The sequence below is a fragment of the Notolabrus celidotus genome, chromosome 10 (genome assembly GCF_009762535.1).
Source record: "Notolabrus celidotus isolate fNotCel1 chromosome 10, fNotCel1.pri, whole genome shotgun sequence".
NCBI lineage: Eukaryota > Metazoa > Chordata > Actinopteri > Labriformes > Labridae > Notolabrus > Notolabrus celidotus.
The window spans coordinates 15700534-15714288 of NC_048281.1; the positions used below are offsets into that span (position 1 = coordinate 15700534).

A 13755-nucleotide genomic window follows, 5' to 3' on the forward strand; every position below is an offset into this window, starting at 1 on the left:
TTATTTTAGTTTTTTAGTTTCTATTGTTCCCCCTAAAATATTTCAATTTTTTTTCACTTGAGTTGTTCACGTTATAGTTCACATTAAAGGTGGAAAAAAGTTCTGATATGTTTCATCTTGGCCTCATTTTTTATATCACAAAACCTGGCATTTTAACAGGGGTGTGTAGACTTTTGCTATCCACTGTAACTTAACACTGCAGGAGATTCAACCACAAGTTTTTTAATACTTTAATCTGTTATATTTTAGAAAGCCTACTGACAGACATAAAGGAAGCTCAATGACACTGATGAATGGAAAAAACTGTTTAATGTGGAGATACAAGCTGAGGTGTATTTTCCTCTGGATACATAATGTAACATAACTTAATCATATCAATTCTATGATATTGATCATCGGTCACTCTCTTTCTCAAACTTATTCGAGATTTCACTGTGTGGATGCTGCATCGTTACACCACACATGAAGCAGAAATCTATGATCATAAGCAACAGGAAAACAAGTGCTACAAGAAACTGAACACATAAATGGTCCAAGTTATTCATCTTTGTTTTATTTCATATGATGCATGAAGTGTAACTTTGTTATTGTAACATGGAAAATATGAAAAATAGCTTATAAAGCAGGATGAGTCCCAACCACAGAAATCAAATTACTCTATTTAGCTCTATTATATACGGAGATATAATAGTGTTGAGAGTTATTATTATGTTTTATCTTGTCTGAAAATGTTCAACACCTCACTCATAAAACAAATCTAGATTTCATTATGTAACAGAAAACAAGGTGCACTTTATTCCCTTACAGATCCCCAATCAATACTGTTTCAATCACTTGTTGCTCATATAATCATCCTATTAAAGAAAAATGCCCTAAATAAAGTTTTAACCAGAAAACTTCCCAAAGATTTAAAAAGAAGCACTTTCACATTATGTGTCAGGTTTTCAAACATCACACAGAGCAGGGCTGAAAAAACTACACACGCGACTGTAACAGTTTAAGTTTGACTTTCTGGGAATAAGAGCAGCTAAGACATCGACGAGAGTCATAAACAACAGGAGTGCAATCTGTAAACACAACAAGTTCATACCTTAGAGGTAAACTAAACTAAAAAAACATTGTGCTCCGACCTCTCATGGTACCCAAACATCACACAGGTTCTGTATGTGACGTTTCCTATGACGAGAGGGGAGTGTGTTTGTTCAGAGGGCCATAAAACTGCATTTGATTTGACGGAGACATTGTTACTGTTAAAATGCATTGCTTATATAAGACAACCTGCATTAAAGGAATGCCAAAGTTGTTTGAGGTTCTTGAGAAAGATTGATGTTGCACACTTTGTCCACAAGAGAGCGCTGACAAGCAGACACATCAGCGTCACTCTTTAAAAAGGAACATTAAAGCTCCTGTGAGGACTGTTCAAGTGGTTATAAAGTAGACTGAAGTTATTACTGATGCCTCTTTATGAGCGACAAAAGCAAATGAGACAATGAGGAAGAGAAGTAACTATTCTTATATGGTTATTTTTGATGCCTGCAACTGCTGGCACCTGGTCAGTGTTGTAGTGTTTCCTATGCATGTACAGGACAGGATCAGCAGAGAGATGAGACACACTGCTTTGTCTGCAGCGGTCACCAGCATCACAACTAAATCAAAGTTCCTGACAGGAGCTTTAAAGAAAATGTGAATGTGAGAGAAAACAATTATGGATCAATGTGTTGTTATAATCTCAAATATCAATCATCTTTTATCAAGGTCTTTTGGTCTTCCAAAAGCTGGTCCTGTTTACTCTCAGTTATGATCTATATAAGTGCTGTGTTTGTTTTTGATTTGCAGATCTTTTGTTCTTTAGGAAACATATAGCACTAAATCTTTTTCTACCTTGTCTTTTTCTTTTTACTGTCTTTACAAATTAATCTGAACAGATTATTTGCCGCAACACACACACACCCACACACACACACCCACACACACACACACACACACACACACACACACACACACACACACACACACACACACACACACACACACACACACACACACACACACACACACACACACACACAAACCACCATTCACTAACCACAACCTTTCGTGCACATTAGCCCATCAGCAATCTAGAAACTGCGAAACGTGGTCATGTCCTTGGGCTCTTTGCTGGGGACGCACCAGTCGTCGGCCTCGTGGATCGTCTTGTAGTGTTTCCAAGCCGATTTATTGTAGACGGGGAGCCTCTCGATGGACTCCGTGGACAGCGCCTGACAGAGGACGGAGAGAGTGATGTCAAATCATTGGGTACACTGTGCAGCATGCTTTGTGATAGAAAGTAGAAACATGTTGTGGGTGTAATTACCCGGATGTAGATCACAGCATCAGTCCCGTAACCCTCCAGAGAGTAGAGCTTCAGGTCCCCTTGGAAGTAGCGGGCATAGAGTCGAGAGATGGGCAGGCCGTACCCGTATCCAGCCTGGACATATAAATATCACAGTTGAGTTCTCCGGATACCAAAGAGCTATTAGCAGTTTTTGTGTTGACATTAAAAACTTGACATTAAAGGGATATTTCAGTTTTTTTTAAGTGGGGTCGTATGAGTTACAGTACACTATTGCTCCTGGTAGCCACAATTCGTGCCGGTGAGGTCTTCCCCTTTAATAAGAAAATTCCCAGAGGACCAGCAGGCAAGCTCGGCTATTTTCTCTGAGCAGAGTCACTTAAAAAAAACCTGAAATATCCCTTTAAAGCAGAATGATCTAACGACTACATGTCCCAAGTCCAAAGCAGAGTCAGTATGTTTCTCATGCTCATCTACAGAAATGAAAACGCAACAGAACACAAACCGGAGATACTGACCAGAGGAGCAGCGCGACCGTCCATGCTGGGCCGAGGAGCTGTGGAGTACGTGTAGGTGAACAACCTGTCGATCTTACGCAGCGGCACGCCCCCTCCACGGTCACTCACCTGGAGAAGAGCACACAGTCTACATCCAATACCTCGAAAACATTCAAGACTAAAGCTTTCATAAAAAACAGCAGGTCAGACTTAAAAGTGACAGCACAGCTTTTACCTTGACTGTCAGATCTTCAGTTCCCAGAGCCACCTGGGCTTTGACAGGAGGATACTCCATTGCATCACCGTACAACTCCATGGTGGCTCGCATGGCGTTCTGCAACATTGACAGTACAAATGTTTGTCACAAGAGAAACACAAAGCTGTATCATGTGAAGCAGAGAGGGAGTCAGAATGTCTTACCTTGAAAAGTTCAAACACCATGTGGTACAAATGAGACGGGACATAAACCACTGTGACGGGGTCTGGGACTGTAAGGACAAACAGGTAACACTCAGATCAGACAGAAGTTTTTATATCAACAGCTCCTCCCTTAAACATTCACTGATATATTTAAAGAGTGTAAGAAAAGCTGGATGTCTAGCGTGACATATGTATATAACAATTTACCGTTGAATTCCTCCAGCACCAGCTCAGGAGAGTTCATGTAGTAGCGGTCACAGAGGTTTCTGGCGTTCTCGTAGGCATCTACACGAAAGAGATTTGTTTTCAGGAAAAGACAGAAATGAGACATGGATTCCTAAAAGCAACATATCAGGGCGCCGTTGGCCAAGCGGTCTAAGCGTGAGCCCCATATACAGGCTATAGTCCTCGTCAGAGAGGTCGCGGGTTCGATTCCAACCTCGACCATTTACTGCATGTCCTCCCCCGCTCTCTACTCCCCACATTTCCTGTCTCTCTTCAGCTGTCCTTTCAATTAAATTCAAAAATGCCCAAAAATATAACTTAAAATAAAAACATATTTCTGAAAGTGACGTACTCACCTCTGATAACGTCGCTGACCCGACAGTGTGGATCAATACTGCCAATCTGTTTGGGATGTGCTGGGTTCACCTTCACCTTACCGCCAAAGAGGAGCGCTGGAATAAAAAGCACAGGTATGACAACACGCACTGTGAGATAACCATATAAACAATAATACAACTAAAAATAACATTTGTGGGAACTCAACATGAGGGGTATACTACGAAGCGAGTTCAACATATCCCAGATATCTTTTCCTGATCCAGCTTCACTGAGCCTGACAAAGGAGATCACGCTAAACTGTCACACGAAGCTGGTTATCAACATGATGAGTTACCCTGAGCGCGTTCACATGCTGAGAGGGCAACATGTGACCAATCACAGACACGGACAGTCTGCCGTCAGCACATCCACATATTTTTCAAATTTAGTGCACTGATATTAGAAAAATATTAAGAAGTTAAACACATAATCCAGATTAACATCAACACAGTTGTGTTTGAAACATGAAGGAAGAACTGAGAGATCAGACAGAAACACAGAGTGAATGATCTAATGACATCTTATTTCTCATCATTTAGTGCAGATAGATCTGTCTATAACAACTGATTATTCCCTGACAGTGATCTATCTATAATTTCATCTTGTGAAGTGTGTGAAAGTTTTAGACATAATATTTCAGCTGCAACCCTGACGGTATCAAACTGAGCGCTGTGGAGAAATAAATGAAAACCATCATTCAAAGTGAAGCATGTGCAGATTTTTAAAGTTATATTTTTGGGCTTTACCGCTTTATTCCATAGGACAGCTGAAGAGAGACAGGAAATGTGGGGAGAGTGCAGGGGAAGACATGCAGGACTGTAGCCTCTGTATGTGGGGTGCTAAGACCACAGGCCACCAGCGCCCCACACGCGCAGTTTCATATTTAAAGCGGAACAACAACTTCACCTGACCAACCTGTTTTAGTCCCTGTTTAATGATGTCAGGAAAGATTATCAATAACTGTAGTCAGGATTTTATATTTAAGATCATACAGGTAGGGCGTTTTTCGACCGCAGGCAGGAACATTACCTTGGAACTAGGGACTTTAACCCTGAACTACGTGCGTTTCAACCGGAGGAACCAGGGTCTAAATTTAGTTCAGGGGTAGTTAATCTCCCCCCTGAAAAGCCCCTGCTTGGGGGGTAGTACTTTCAAAGGTCCTGGGACTTTCGGCTGAACGTAACGGTGTTTGTGGAGTTTACACAGGTGTTGAAACACAGAGGGAGTTCCTATGAATGCATCCTAGTTTAGTTTTTTATTTAGATTTCAAAATATTATTGAACATCATTTTTTTTCTCCATACGTCACTGGCCTGATTTGCACAATCTACCCGGGACTTCAGTTCGCAGTGGAAATGCAGACAACAATGGGGGCACAGGAACCTTTTAGCCTTTTAGTTCCGGGGAAAGTAGTTCTAGGGGCTAAAAGACCCCGGAACTCTTGGTTGAAATGCACCTGTAGACAAAGTGTCTTGCCCGTCTCTCTCCCCTCGGGATCAGCTCACAGAGCTGCGAGGTCGAGCGAGCTGATTTGGCGGAGTTTTCTCCAAACTGATCTCTGATCCTGAGCATAACCAACCCCAGAGCAGGTTAGGAGTTCAGCATGAGTAACCATGGTGGTCTACCCGGGTAAGGCATGAACCCCAGCCGTAGTAAATCCAGAGTTAACCCTGAAGTTGCCTCGCTAACTGCAAATCTTGCTTCGTAGTATACCCCTCTGGCACGCAGCCCCTGAAGTAACACAAGATAATAACTTTTATCTTGTTCCTACAAGTTATTAACCTGATGATGATCCCGCTTATCATTTGTCATTAAAGGACATTATTTTCCACTCATTAGCATTTTGTGTTGTGTTAAGAATATTTCAAATCAACAGCCATACAAGACAGCACAAAAAGAGATTAAACAAAGTCATTTAAAGGTACAACATTAGAGCACTGCATGGTTACTGAAGAGGAATATTAACCCCAAGCTCATCAAAGTGCAGCATGCAGAGTTCAGCTGAATGCCTCGTGGGACAAAATTTGTGATGCCACTTTTAGTCCGTATGCTCCTGCTCGGTGCCTCAGGTCAGCTGATCTGTTGCTCCTGGAGGTACCGAGGTCCAAACGGAAGCTCAGAGGGGATAGTGCTTTTTCTGTTGCTGCTCCTAAGTTATGGAATAAGCTTCCCCTCCACATTAGACAAGCCTCCTCACTGTCCATTTTTAAAACTCGTCTAAAAACCCATTTTTATTCCTTGGCTTTCAACCTCGCATGAGACTCTGCTCCTGTTTTAGTGTTTTATGGTTTGTTTTTATTTATGTTTCTATTGTTTTATTATCCTGTGTTTTAATTGTTTGATGCCTGCGTTGTTTGTCTATTTATGTACAGCACTCTGTTTCGGCTGTGGTCGTTTTTAAAGTGCTTTATGAATAAAGCTGAGTTGAGTACAGTGGGCATTCTGTACCAGCACCCTGGGTCTGTTGTGATTTTATAAGCTAAATTCAAGTTGTACTTGTCGGTCATGTGAGAAATACCCCACTTTTAACTCCCAGTTATGTAAAAGGAACAGCTGCTACAACCATGACATTTGATAGGGGTGCTGACAGATTGGTGTGCAAGGGATTCAAATGAATGAAAGTACAAGAGCTGTCATATTTCTGAAGATATTTCTAACCGTTTTCTTTTTTGATGCCATTACTAGATGCCGAGATTGAGATAGGAACTCATTCAAAGACTTGGTATGTAAAGTTAAAAGTTTCATTTGAGATGTCAACATGTTTATCTTGATCAGGATATGGAGCAACAAGGTACAAGATGTGACATAAGAGAGAGAGAGAGAACATAGGCTTCTTTTTCCTGTTGATGAAGCAGCTGATCATCAGTATTTCTGATAGCAGGAATATCAATCTGTCTCTGTGAGGTATCTGTTAGTGTAACTTAAGTTGCGCTGTTCACACAGATCACACATGACTGTCTCACAGAGAAAGTCTCACAGTCTACTCACTGTGCTGGTTGAGCAACATCCTGATGGAAATCCTGCTCATGTAGAAACGATCCAGGAAATACTGAACATTTTGGCTGACAACCGGGTCTGTGCCATACGCCTCCTTATACTCCACAAGTCCCTGAGCCATGGTGGGGATGACGTCATTGTGCCGATTTCTGATGTTTATTACCGCATCTGTGAAACTTAAAAAACACACAAGGATCACGACAAGTTAGAATAAGAGAATAAGACCACTGTAAACTACACTGTGTTTGTTTTAGTTTACTTACTCATATGTGACTTTCTCGTTATCTGCATTTTTGCCTTTGAACTGAAGAATCTCCTGGAGACTTTGCACGTACCTGCATTGGGGGGGGGGGGACACCACAGTTCATTTGTATCAGTGTCACAACAGAGACTTAAAAAGCTTGAATGTCCTTAAAGAGGCAATATTTGGAACAGCATAATCATAAAAGCACACCAGACAACAATAAAGATCCAAATAATCCACAGCAGCTGTTATCAGTATCACATAAGTGAGGAGAGTGAGAGGAAACAGGACAAAACCTCCATACCAGCTCTGGACCAACCGGACTGAAGGAGTCCTCAGTAAGTTGTCTGGCAACAAGTTGATCTCTTTCATGATGTTAGCCAGCCTCACAGGCAACTCCTGCCTGAGGAAGTTGAAGGAGGTTTTCTCACAGGCATTTTCTGATCCTGCAGGAGGTTTATACACACACAATAATGTCATTTTTTAAATCAAATTCAAAATGGTAAAGTAGATAAATCCTTCATCATACATTCATTTGTGGTTTCAGCATGTGTTGTGATATGTAGTGTATCATACGGGTCGCCAAGAAGACGAGAAATGATTGGAGGGACTCCTACTTTTGCAGTTACTCACATAAATCTGATGAAGAACTTTTGGACAACAGACATGTCCAGTATGTGATTCTTTATTTGCAGATACTGCTTTCTTAAGGAGAGACCTCTGGATCTAAGAATCTGTTTGAGTGTACTTTCACTTATTACCAACTCTAACCCTACTGAGCAGTAGAACTATATCAGCACAGTTAATGCCCAGTTCTTGGTCCAGTGGTGTACTCAGGGTGTTTGAGGGGCAGGGGCAAAAGTAATAGAAAATACCTTATTAAAATATACTGCATGCCAGTGATGAATAAAGATCTGCCAGTAGCAGTATGTTTAAGAACATTTTGTTCTGGGTTCCTCCTCCAGGAATATAAGAGCATCTAATGTTTAATTCCCTGCAGACTTAAAAAATAAAAATATGGGGGGACGCTTCTTGTATAGGCATTTTCCGACCGCAGGAACTTTACCCCGGAATTAGGTACTTTCCCCCTGAACTACGTGCCTTTCAACCGGAGGAACCAGGGTCTAAATTTAGTTCAAGGGTAGATGATCTCCAGCCTGAAAAGCCCCTGCTTGGAGGGGGTAGTACTTTTCAAAGGTCCTGGGACTTTCGGTTGAACATTACGATGTTTGTGGAGTTTACACAATTGTTGAAACACAGAGGGAGTTCCTGGGAATGCATACTAGTTTAGTTTTTTATTAAGATTTCAAATATATTATTTAATATCATTTTTTTTCTCCATACGTCACTGGCCTGATTTGCACAATCTACCCGGGACTTCAGCCCACGGTCGAAACGCAGACAACAATGGGGGCACAGGAACCTTTTATTTCCAGGGAAAGTAGGGCTAAAAGACCCCGGAACTCTTGGTCAAATGCACCTAATGAAACCCTGAGTAGTTTAATGTAACTCACACACACACACACATGAAGGAATTCTGCTGATTGATTGAATACTAAAATTAAAAAAGACTTTTAGTATTTATCTTAGCTCAGAAACTTTGCATAAAACATATAATAAGGTGAAGTTACCAACAGGTCACTTTATTACCTGTCCTCCATTTGAAGAGCATGTATGAAAGCATTCTATTACATGTTATAACCTGGAAAAGCATCTAGAGGGCACTTTGTCATGTTTCGTAGCCAATGAATGGACACCAAAGAGTGCATGTTATGTTTCATCCAAGGGGCACCTCCACGGCGGGCCCCCTGGAGGGTTTCGCATTGCCCCCCTTCGTGAGCTCCGCTGTGAAGAAACCACATGTGATTAAAAATGCGTTTATCTACTTACCAAAATCTAGAAACTGCTTCATGGAGAGAGGAGAGGGGGAGAATTTAGAGTAGTAGTCGATGTCCTTTCCAATGGACACGCTGCTCCTCAAAAACCTTAATAATCTCATCCTGACAAATCCCGGGCCAGCTCACGTGGATACCTTTGTGTGTCCGATGATGTACCTGTTAGAGAAGGTATTAGTTCTGAGTGATTATGGGTGACATCCCCAGAATAACCACGCTGTAATAATAGTTAGCTTACGTTGATCTATAGTTCACATTAGCCTCCACGCTAACTTGATGCTCGCAAACACACTCTTGGAACTAACATGATGCTATTGAGGCATTGTTCGGTGAAATAAGTGCATCCATCTTCACGGAGATTTTTTTTAAATGTCAAACATCCACCCTCGTTTCCAAATGCTCGTGGGGAAATCGTAAGAGGTAACTTCTAAATGTCAACATAGCAAAAGAAGCTGCGCGGTGACGGTTAGCGTCAAAGAGTCTAACTACGTCAAGAGAAGTGACGTACACTACCTCTCAGTTACGTGATCATCCCGTCTTTAATATTTTTGTAGAACGAGTAATAAAAAATAATACACCCAGACCTATAGCCTGTTATTTTTGCTTTAACTAGTTTTAGATACAAGTACATTCAAATCAGCTCTACACTTTTAATTTAATATTTTCAATTTAGTATTTAGCCTTCTACTCTTGGGATGAAGGTAATAACCGTTTAAAGTGTATTATATAGGTGTATTACGCATTTTTATTAGGCCGAATTCTGTGGCGCTTGTTCGTTATTTCTTATTTAAAAGTTTCAGTTTGTATACCCGGTTCCATGGAAATTATTTCCCTGAGTTTTGCTTTTCAGGCCGAGAGCTGTACCAATTATATTTCAGCTTGACTCTGGACAGGATCATGGTTGGATGTTTGATCGTATGGTACGGTGGCCCTGAAGGACAAAACAAATTTACAAAAGATGAAAGACTTTTACAGAGTTGAAGACAAATTAACATTTTGGATTTTTTTTTTACATTTTATAAAACAAAATTACATCAGCAAAACACTTTTACCAAGGCCAAAACAAATTTACATTTAAGAAAACAAATTTACAAAAGATGAAACACTTTTGCCATTTCTGAAACTGTCATGTATGTTACGACACCTGTTGTCCCAGCTTCTCTCACAGAGCATATACCAGCGTGCTTACTTGAACTGTTTCCTCCTCTTTGTCTAGCTTTGTAGCCGTCCTTTAACGAGCAAATCTCCTTCCTAGCTGCGGTATTCAGGCGACCGGGCCTGCTTTGAACACTTTTTTCAAAGTAAACGCTTTTATCCATGGCGTAACACTTGCCATAAAGCTGGGGCAACAGGTGTCATAACATACATGACAGAAAAAAATTAACATTTCATTTTTACGGAAAGGGAATGTACCAAATACCTGAAGTGTTCCGGAAGTGATCGAGTGAGGGGTCATTTAGTTTGTTTTGATGGAGAGAAACCAAACGGAGATGGACATGGTTTACATATTAGGACATCCTCGGGTCTCAGAGAGAGGTGTCAGACCTCAGCTGAAAAGGCATCATGTTTCTGTAAAAGCTCCGTCACATCTCCGCAAAACCTTCATCATGTGTCAGAATTCAGATGAATGTTAATTTGTTTTAGAAATGGTAAAGTGTTCGGTCGTCTGTAAAATTGTATCAAACTTTATAAAAGTGTTTCATATTTTGTAAATCTGTTTTCTTAAATATAAATTTGTTTTGGTCTTGGTAAATGTGTTTTAATAATGTAATTTTACTTCATAAAATGTAAAAATGTTTTTTCAAAATATAAATTTGTCTCCAACTTTGTAAAAGTGTTTCATCTTTTGTAAATTTGTTTTGTCCTTCTGGGCCGTACTATGGTTTGATCTGTCAGTTTTACGGGGTGGGATTAGGCGCCGGCAGACAAAACTGAGGGCATAGTGACAAACAGCCTTCACACTGACGTCATTTCCTTTAGTCGCCCACAGACATGCCTGCCTGAAGTAATGCGAGACACTGGGCCACGTTTTGGCTAAGGATTTGTTTTCAGTTTCTATTCCTCGTTTGGGTCAAAGTGACACCAACGAAACTGGGATCGAGGACAATAAACGTTCACGTCCTTAAAGGCGAGGTGGGAATCCAACCGTTTCCTCGGGGACTTCTGATAATCGAGCTCGTGCGAGTGGCCCGCCAAAAGCAGCCGCAGATAAGTTCAGAGAGGATTCCTCCGTTTTGCATGTTAGCTGTGTTCGATATCGTTTTATTGATCCACCTGACCAGGAAATGAGTGGCGGATTTAACTTCGGGCAGGCCTCTTCGGGCTTTGCTTTCGGAGCTCCAAAGACCACAGCCCCGGCCCAGGCCCCCGCCACCGGCTTCGGAATGGCAAGCTCCACACCTGCAGCCCCAGGTGGGGGCTTCACGTTCGGCACTGCTGCCCCGGCCGCTGCCAACCCCGCCGGTTCATTCAGCTTTGGCACCCCGGCGAAGAGCACAGCAGCGACCGGAGGCTTCTCCTTTGGAACCCCTAACGCCACATTCGGCCTCGGCACGACTCCTCAAGCCACGGCAGCTCCAGGGCTGACTATGGGCTCCACAGCAGCTCCAGCCGCTGGGTCAGGGTTCGCTTTGGGCACGGGGTTGGCTGCACACCTTACCCCTGCCGCCCCAGCAGGAGGGGGATTCAGCTTTGGGACTGCAGGTCAAGCTCAAGCTCAACCCCAACCTATAGCAGCAGCACCTGCACTTGGATTTGCACCTGCACCTGGACTTGCCCCAGCACCTGGGCCAGCCGCATTACCTGTAGCAACAGCACCTGGAGGGCTTTCTTTTGGAGGGTTCAGCTTTGGATCGACCAAAGTGCAGATGACCTCAGCTCCAGCTCCAGCTCCGGCTCCAGCCCCCGCTGCTGCAGCTGCTGCTGCTGCTGCTGCTGCCACAGGTGGAGGCTTCAGCTTTGGTAGCAGTGCTCCCTCCACCCTCATCATGGGCACCCAGCCCCAACCAGCCCCTACTGCTGTAGCCACAACAGGTCCAGGTGGAGGATTTGCTTTTGGGATCAAACCCTCATCCACTCCAGCTCCTCCTGTAGCGACCCAGGCAGCCCTGGCATCCGCCCCATCTCTCTTTGCTATACCTGGCTCCGCAGCAGCAGCAGCTGCTGCCTCAGTTGCTGCTGCGGCTGCAACAGCAACTGCACCAGGTACAGGCTTCTCTATTGGTATAGCTCCAACTCCAGCAGCAACCACCGCTGCTGCTGCTGCAGCTGCTGCTGCAACAACCACAGCAGCAGGTGGAAGTCTGGCTTTTATGCTCAAACCTCTGGGGGCAGCTGCCACCCCCTCTACCCTTGCTTCTGCTGCAGCTGCAGCCCCAGCCCTAGCCCCAGCCCCAACAACAGGAGTTGCTACAGGCTTCACCATGGGACTCAAACCAGTAACTGGCATAAGTGCCATAACAACTGCTGCAGCTACAACCCTTACTACAACCGCTGCTCCACCTGTGATGACCTACGCCCAGTTAGAGGGTCTCATTAATAAGTGGAGTCTGGAGCTTGAAGATCAAGAGAGACATTTCCTGCAGCAGGCGACTCAGGTGAATGCATGGGACCGCATGCTGGTGGAGAATGGGGAGAAGATCACAGCACTGCACAAGGAGATGGAGAAGGTGAAGCTGGACCAGAGGAGGCTAAACCAGGAGCTGGATTTCATCCTGTCCCAGCAAAAAGAGCTGGAGGACTTGCTGTGCCCGCTGGAGGAGTCGGTGAAAGAGCAGAGCGGAACCATCTACATGCAGAACGCGGACGAGGAACGTGAGAGAACATACAAGCTTGCAGAGAACGTGGACGCACAGCTGAAGAGGATGTCACAGGACCTGAAGGAGATAATCGAGCACCTGAACACATCCAGCGGTCCTGCAGATACCAGCGACCCAGTAAGATAACGCCTCATTTTTAAGGTTCTCATGTGTTGTTGTATTTTGGGTGCTTTGGCATTCAATGTTGAAAATAATACCAACTTTTCCTCTCTTTTTCTTCTTTAGCTTCAGCAGATCTGTAAAATCCTCAACACCCACATGGACTCACTTCAGTGGATTGATCAGAACTCAGTTCTCCTGCAGAGACGAGTGGAAGAAGTGTCCAAACTGTGCGACAACCAGCGCAAGGAGCAGGAGAAAACCTTTCGTTTAACATTTGACTGAGCTGCACTAAGTTCATTGAAGTGTGAGATTACATAATGCTTATTTTGAATATTTTTCTCTTCGGTCAACATAAACATGAATGTCATTCATCCCAACTCCTGTTAAGTTGCTTTTTCTCTTCGGCTGTTTGAGCTCTTTGTGGTTACTTATAGATTTAAACTTTTATATAGACAATGAGAATCTATTCCTATGTAAATCCCTCTGTTCTAGACAGCACAAATAAATAAACCTTTTGATTAATGCTCTGTTACTGCCTTTTGTTTCATTAGCAGTTTTGGCCACAGTGTGCAGACAGTTCTAATTATTTCAAAGCTTTTAAGTGTTTTTCTTAAAGGACACAAGCGGATAGAAAAAAATTTGCCTGAAATTTCTTTCAACCCTTACAGTTGAAACAATTCCAGTGCTGCTTGATTTAAACATTAATGACTTACTCTGATAACAGACTAATGGACTTCAGTGTTTTGTAGTTCTGTTTGTAAAAAGAACCAGAAAATGAACTTGTTCCTCTTTCTCAAATGTAAAGGATTGCTTTTTAACATATGCAGAATACAAATTATATTACA

General features: G+C 42.8%; 2 protein-coding genes across 2 annotated transcripts; one reads left to right on the top strand and one right to left on the bottom strand.

Moving 5' to 3' along the window:
- Positions 1-290: 290 nt before the first annotated feature.
- On the bottom strand, positions 291-9810 carry pdk1 (pyruvate dehydrogenase kinase, isozyme 1). Its single transcript, XM_034694387.1, has 12 exons — positions 9229-9810; positions 8986-9149; positions 7400-7541; positions 7115-7186; positions 6843-7027; positions 3834-3929; positions 3460-3537; positions 3253-3320; positions 3068-3166; positions 2854-2961; positions 2357-2470; positions 291-2261 (listed from the first exon to the last, which is right to left on the bottom strand). The coding sequence occupies exons 2-12, from the start codon at positions 9092-9094 to the stop codon at positions 2121-2123; spliced, it is 1212 nt and encodes a 403-aa protein (XP_034550278.1). The 5' UTR covers positions 9095-9149; positions 9229-9810; the 3' UTR covers positions 291-2120.
- A 1128-nt stretch (positions 9811-10938) lies between these two features.
- nup62l (nucleoporin 62 like) lies at positions 10939-13437 on the top strand. Its single transcript, XM_034693313.1, has 2 exons — positions 10939-12925; positions 13034-13437. Exons 1-2 carry the CDS (start codon positions 11276-11278, stop codon positions 13190-13192), a joined length of 1809 nt encoding a protein of 602 aa, XP_034549204.1. The 5' UTR covers positions 10939-11275; the 3' UTR covers positions 13193-13437.
- The last annotated feature ends 318 nt before the right edge of the window (positions 13438-13755 follow it).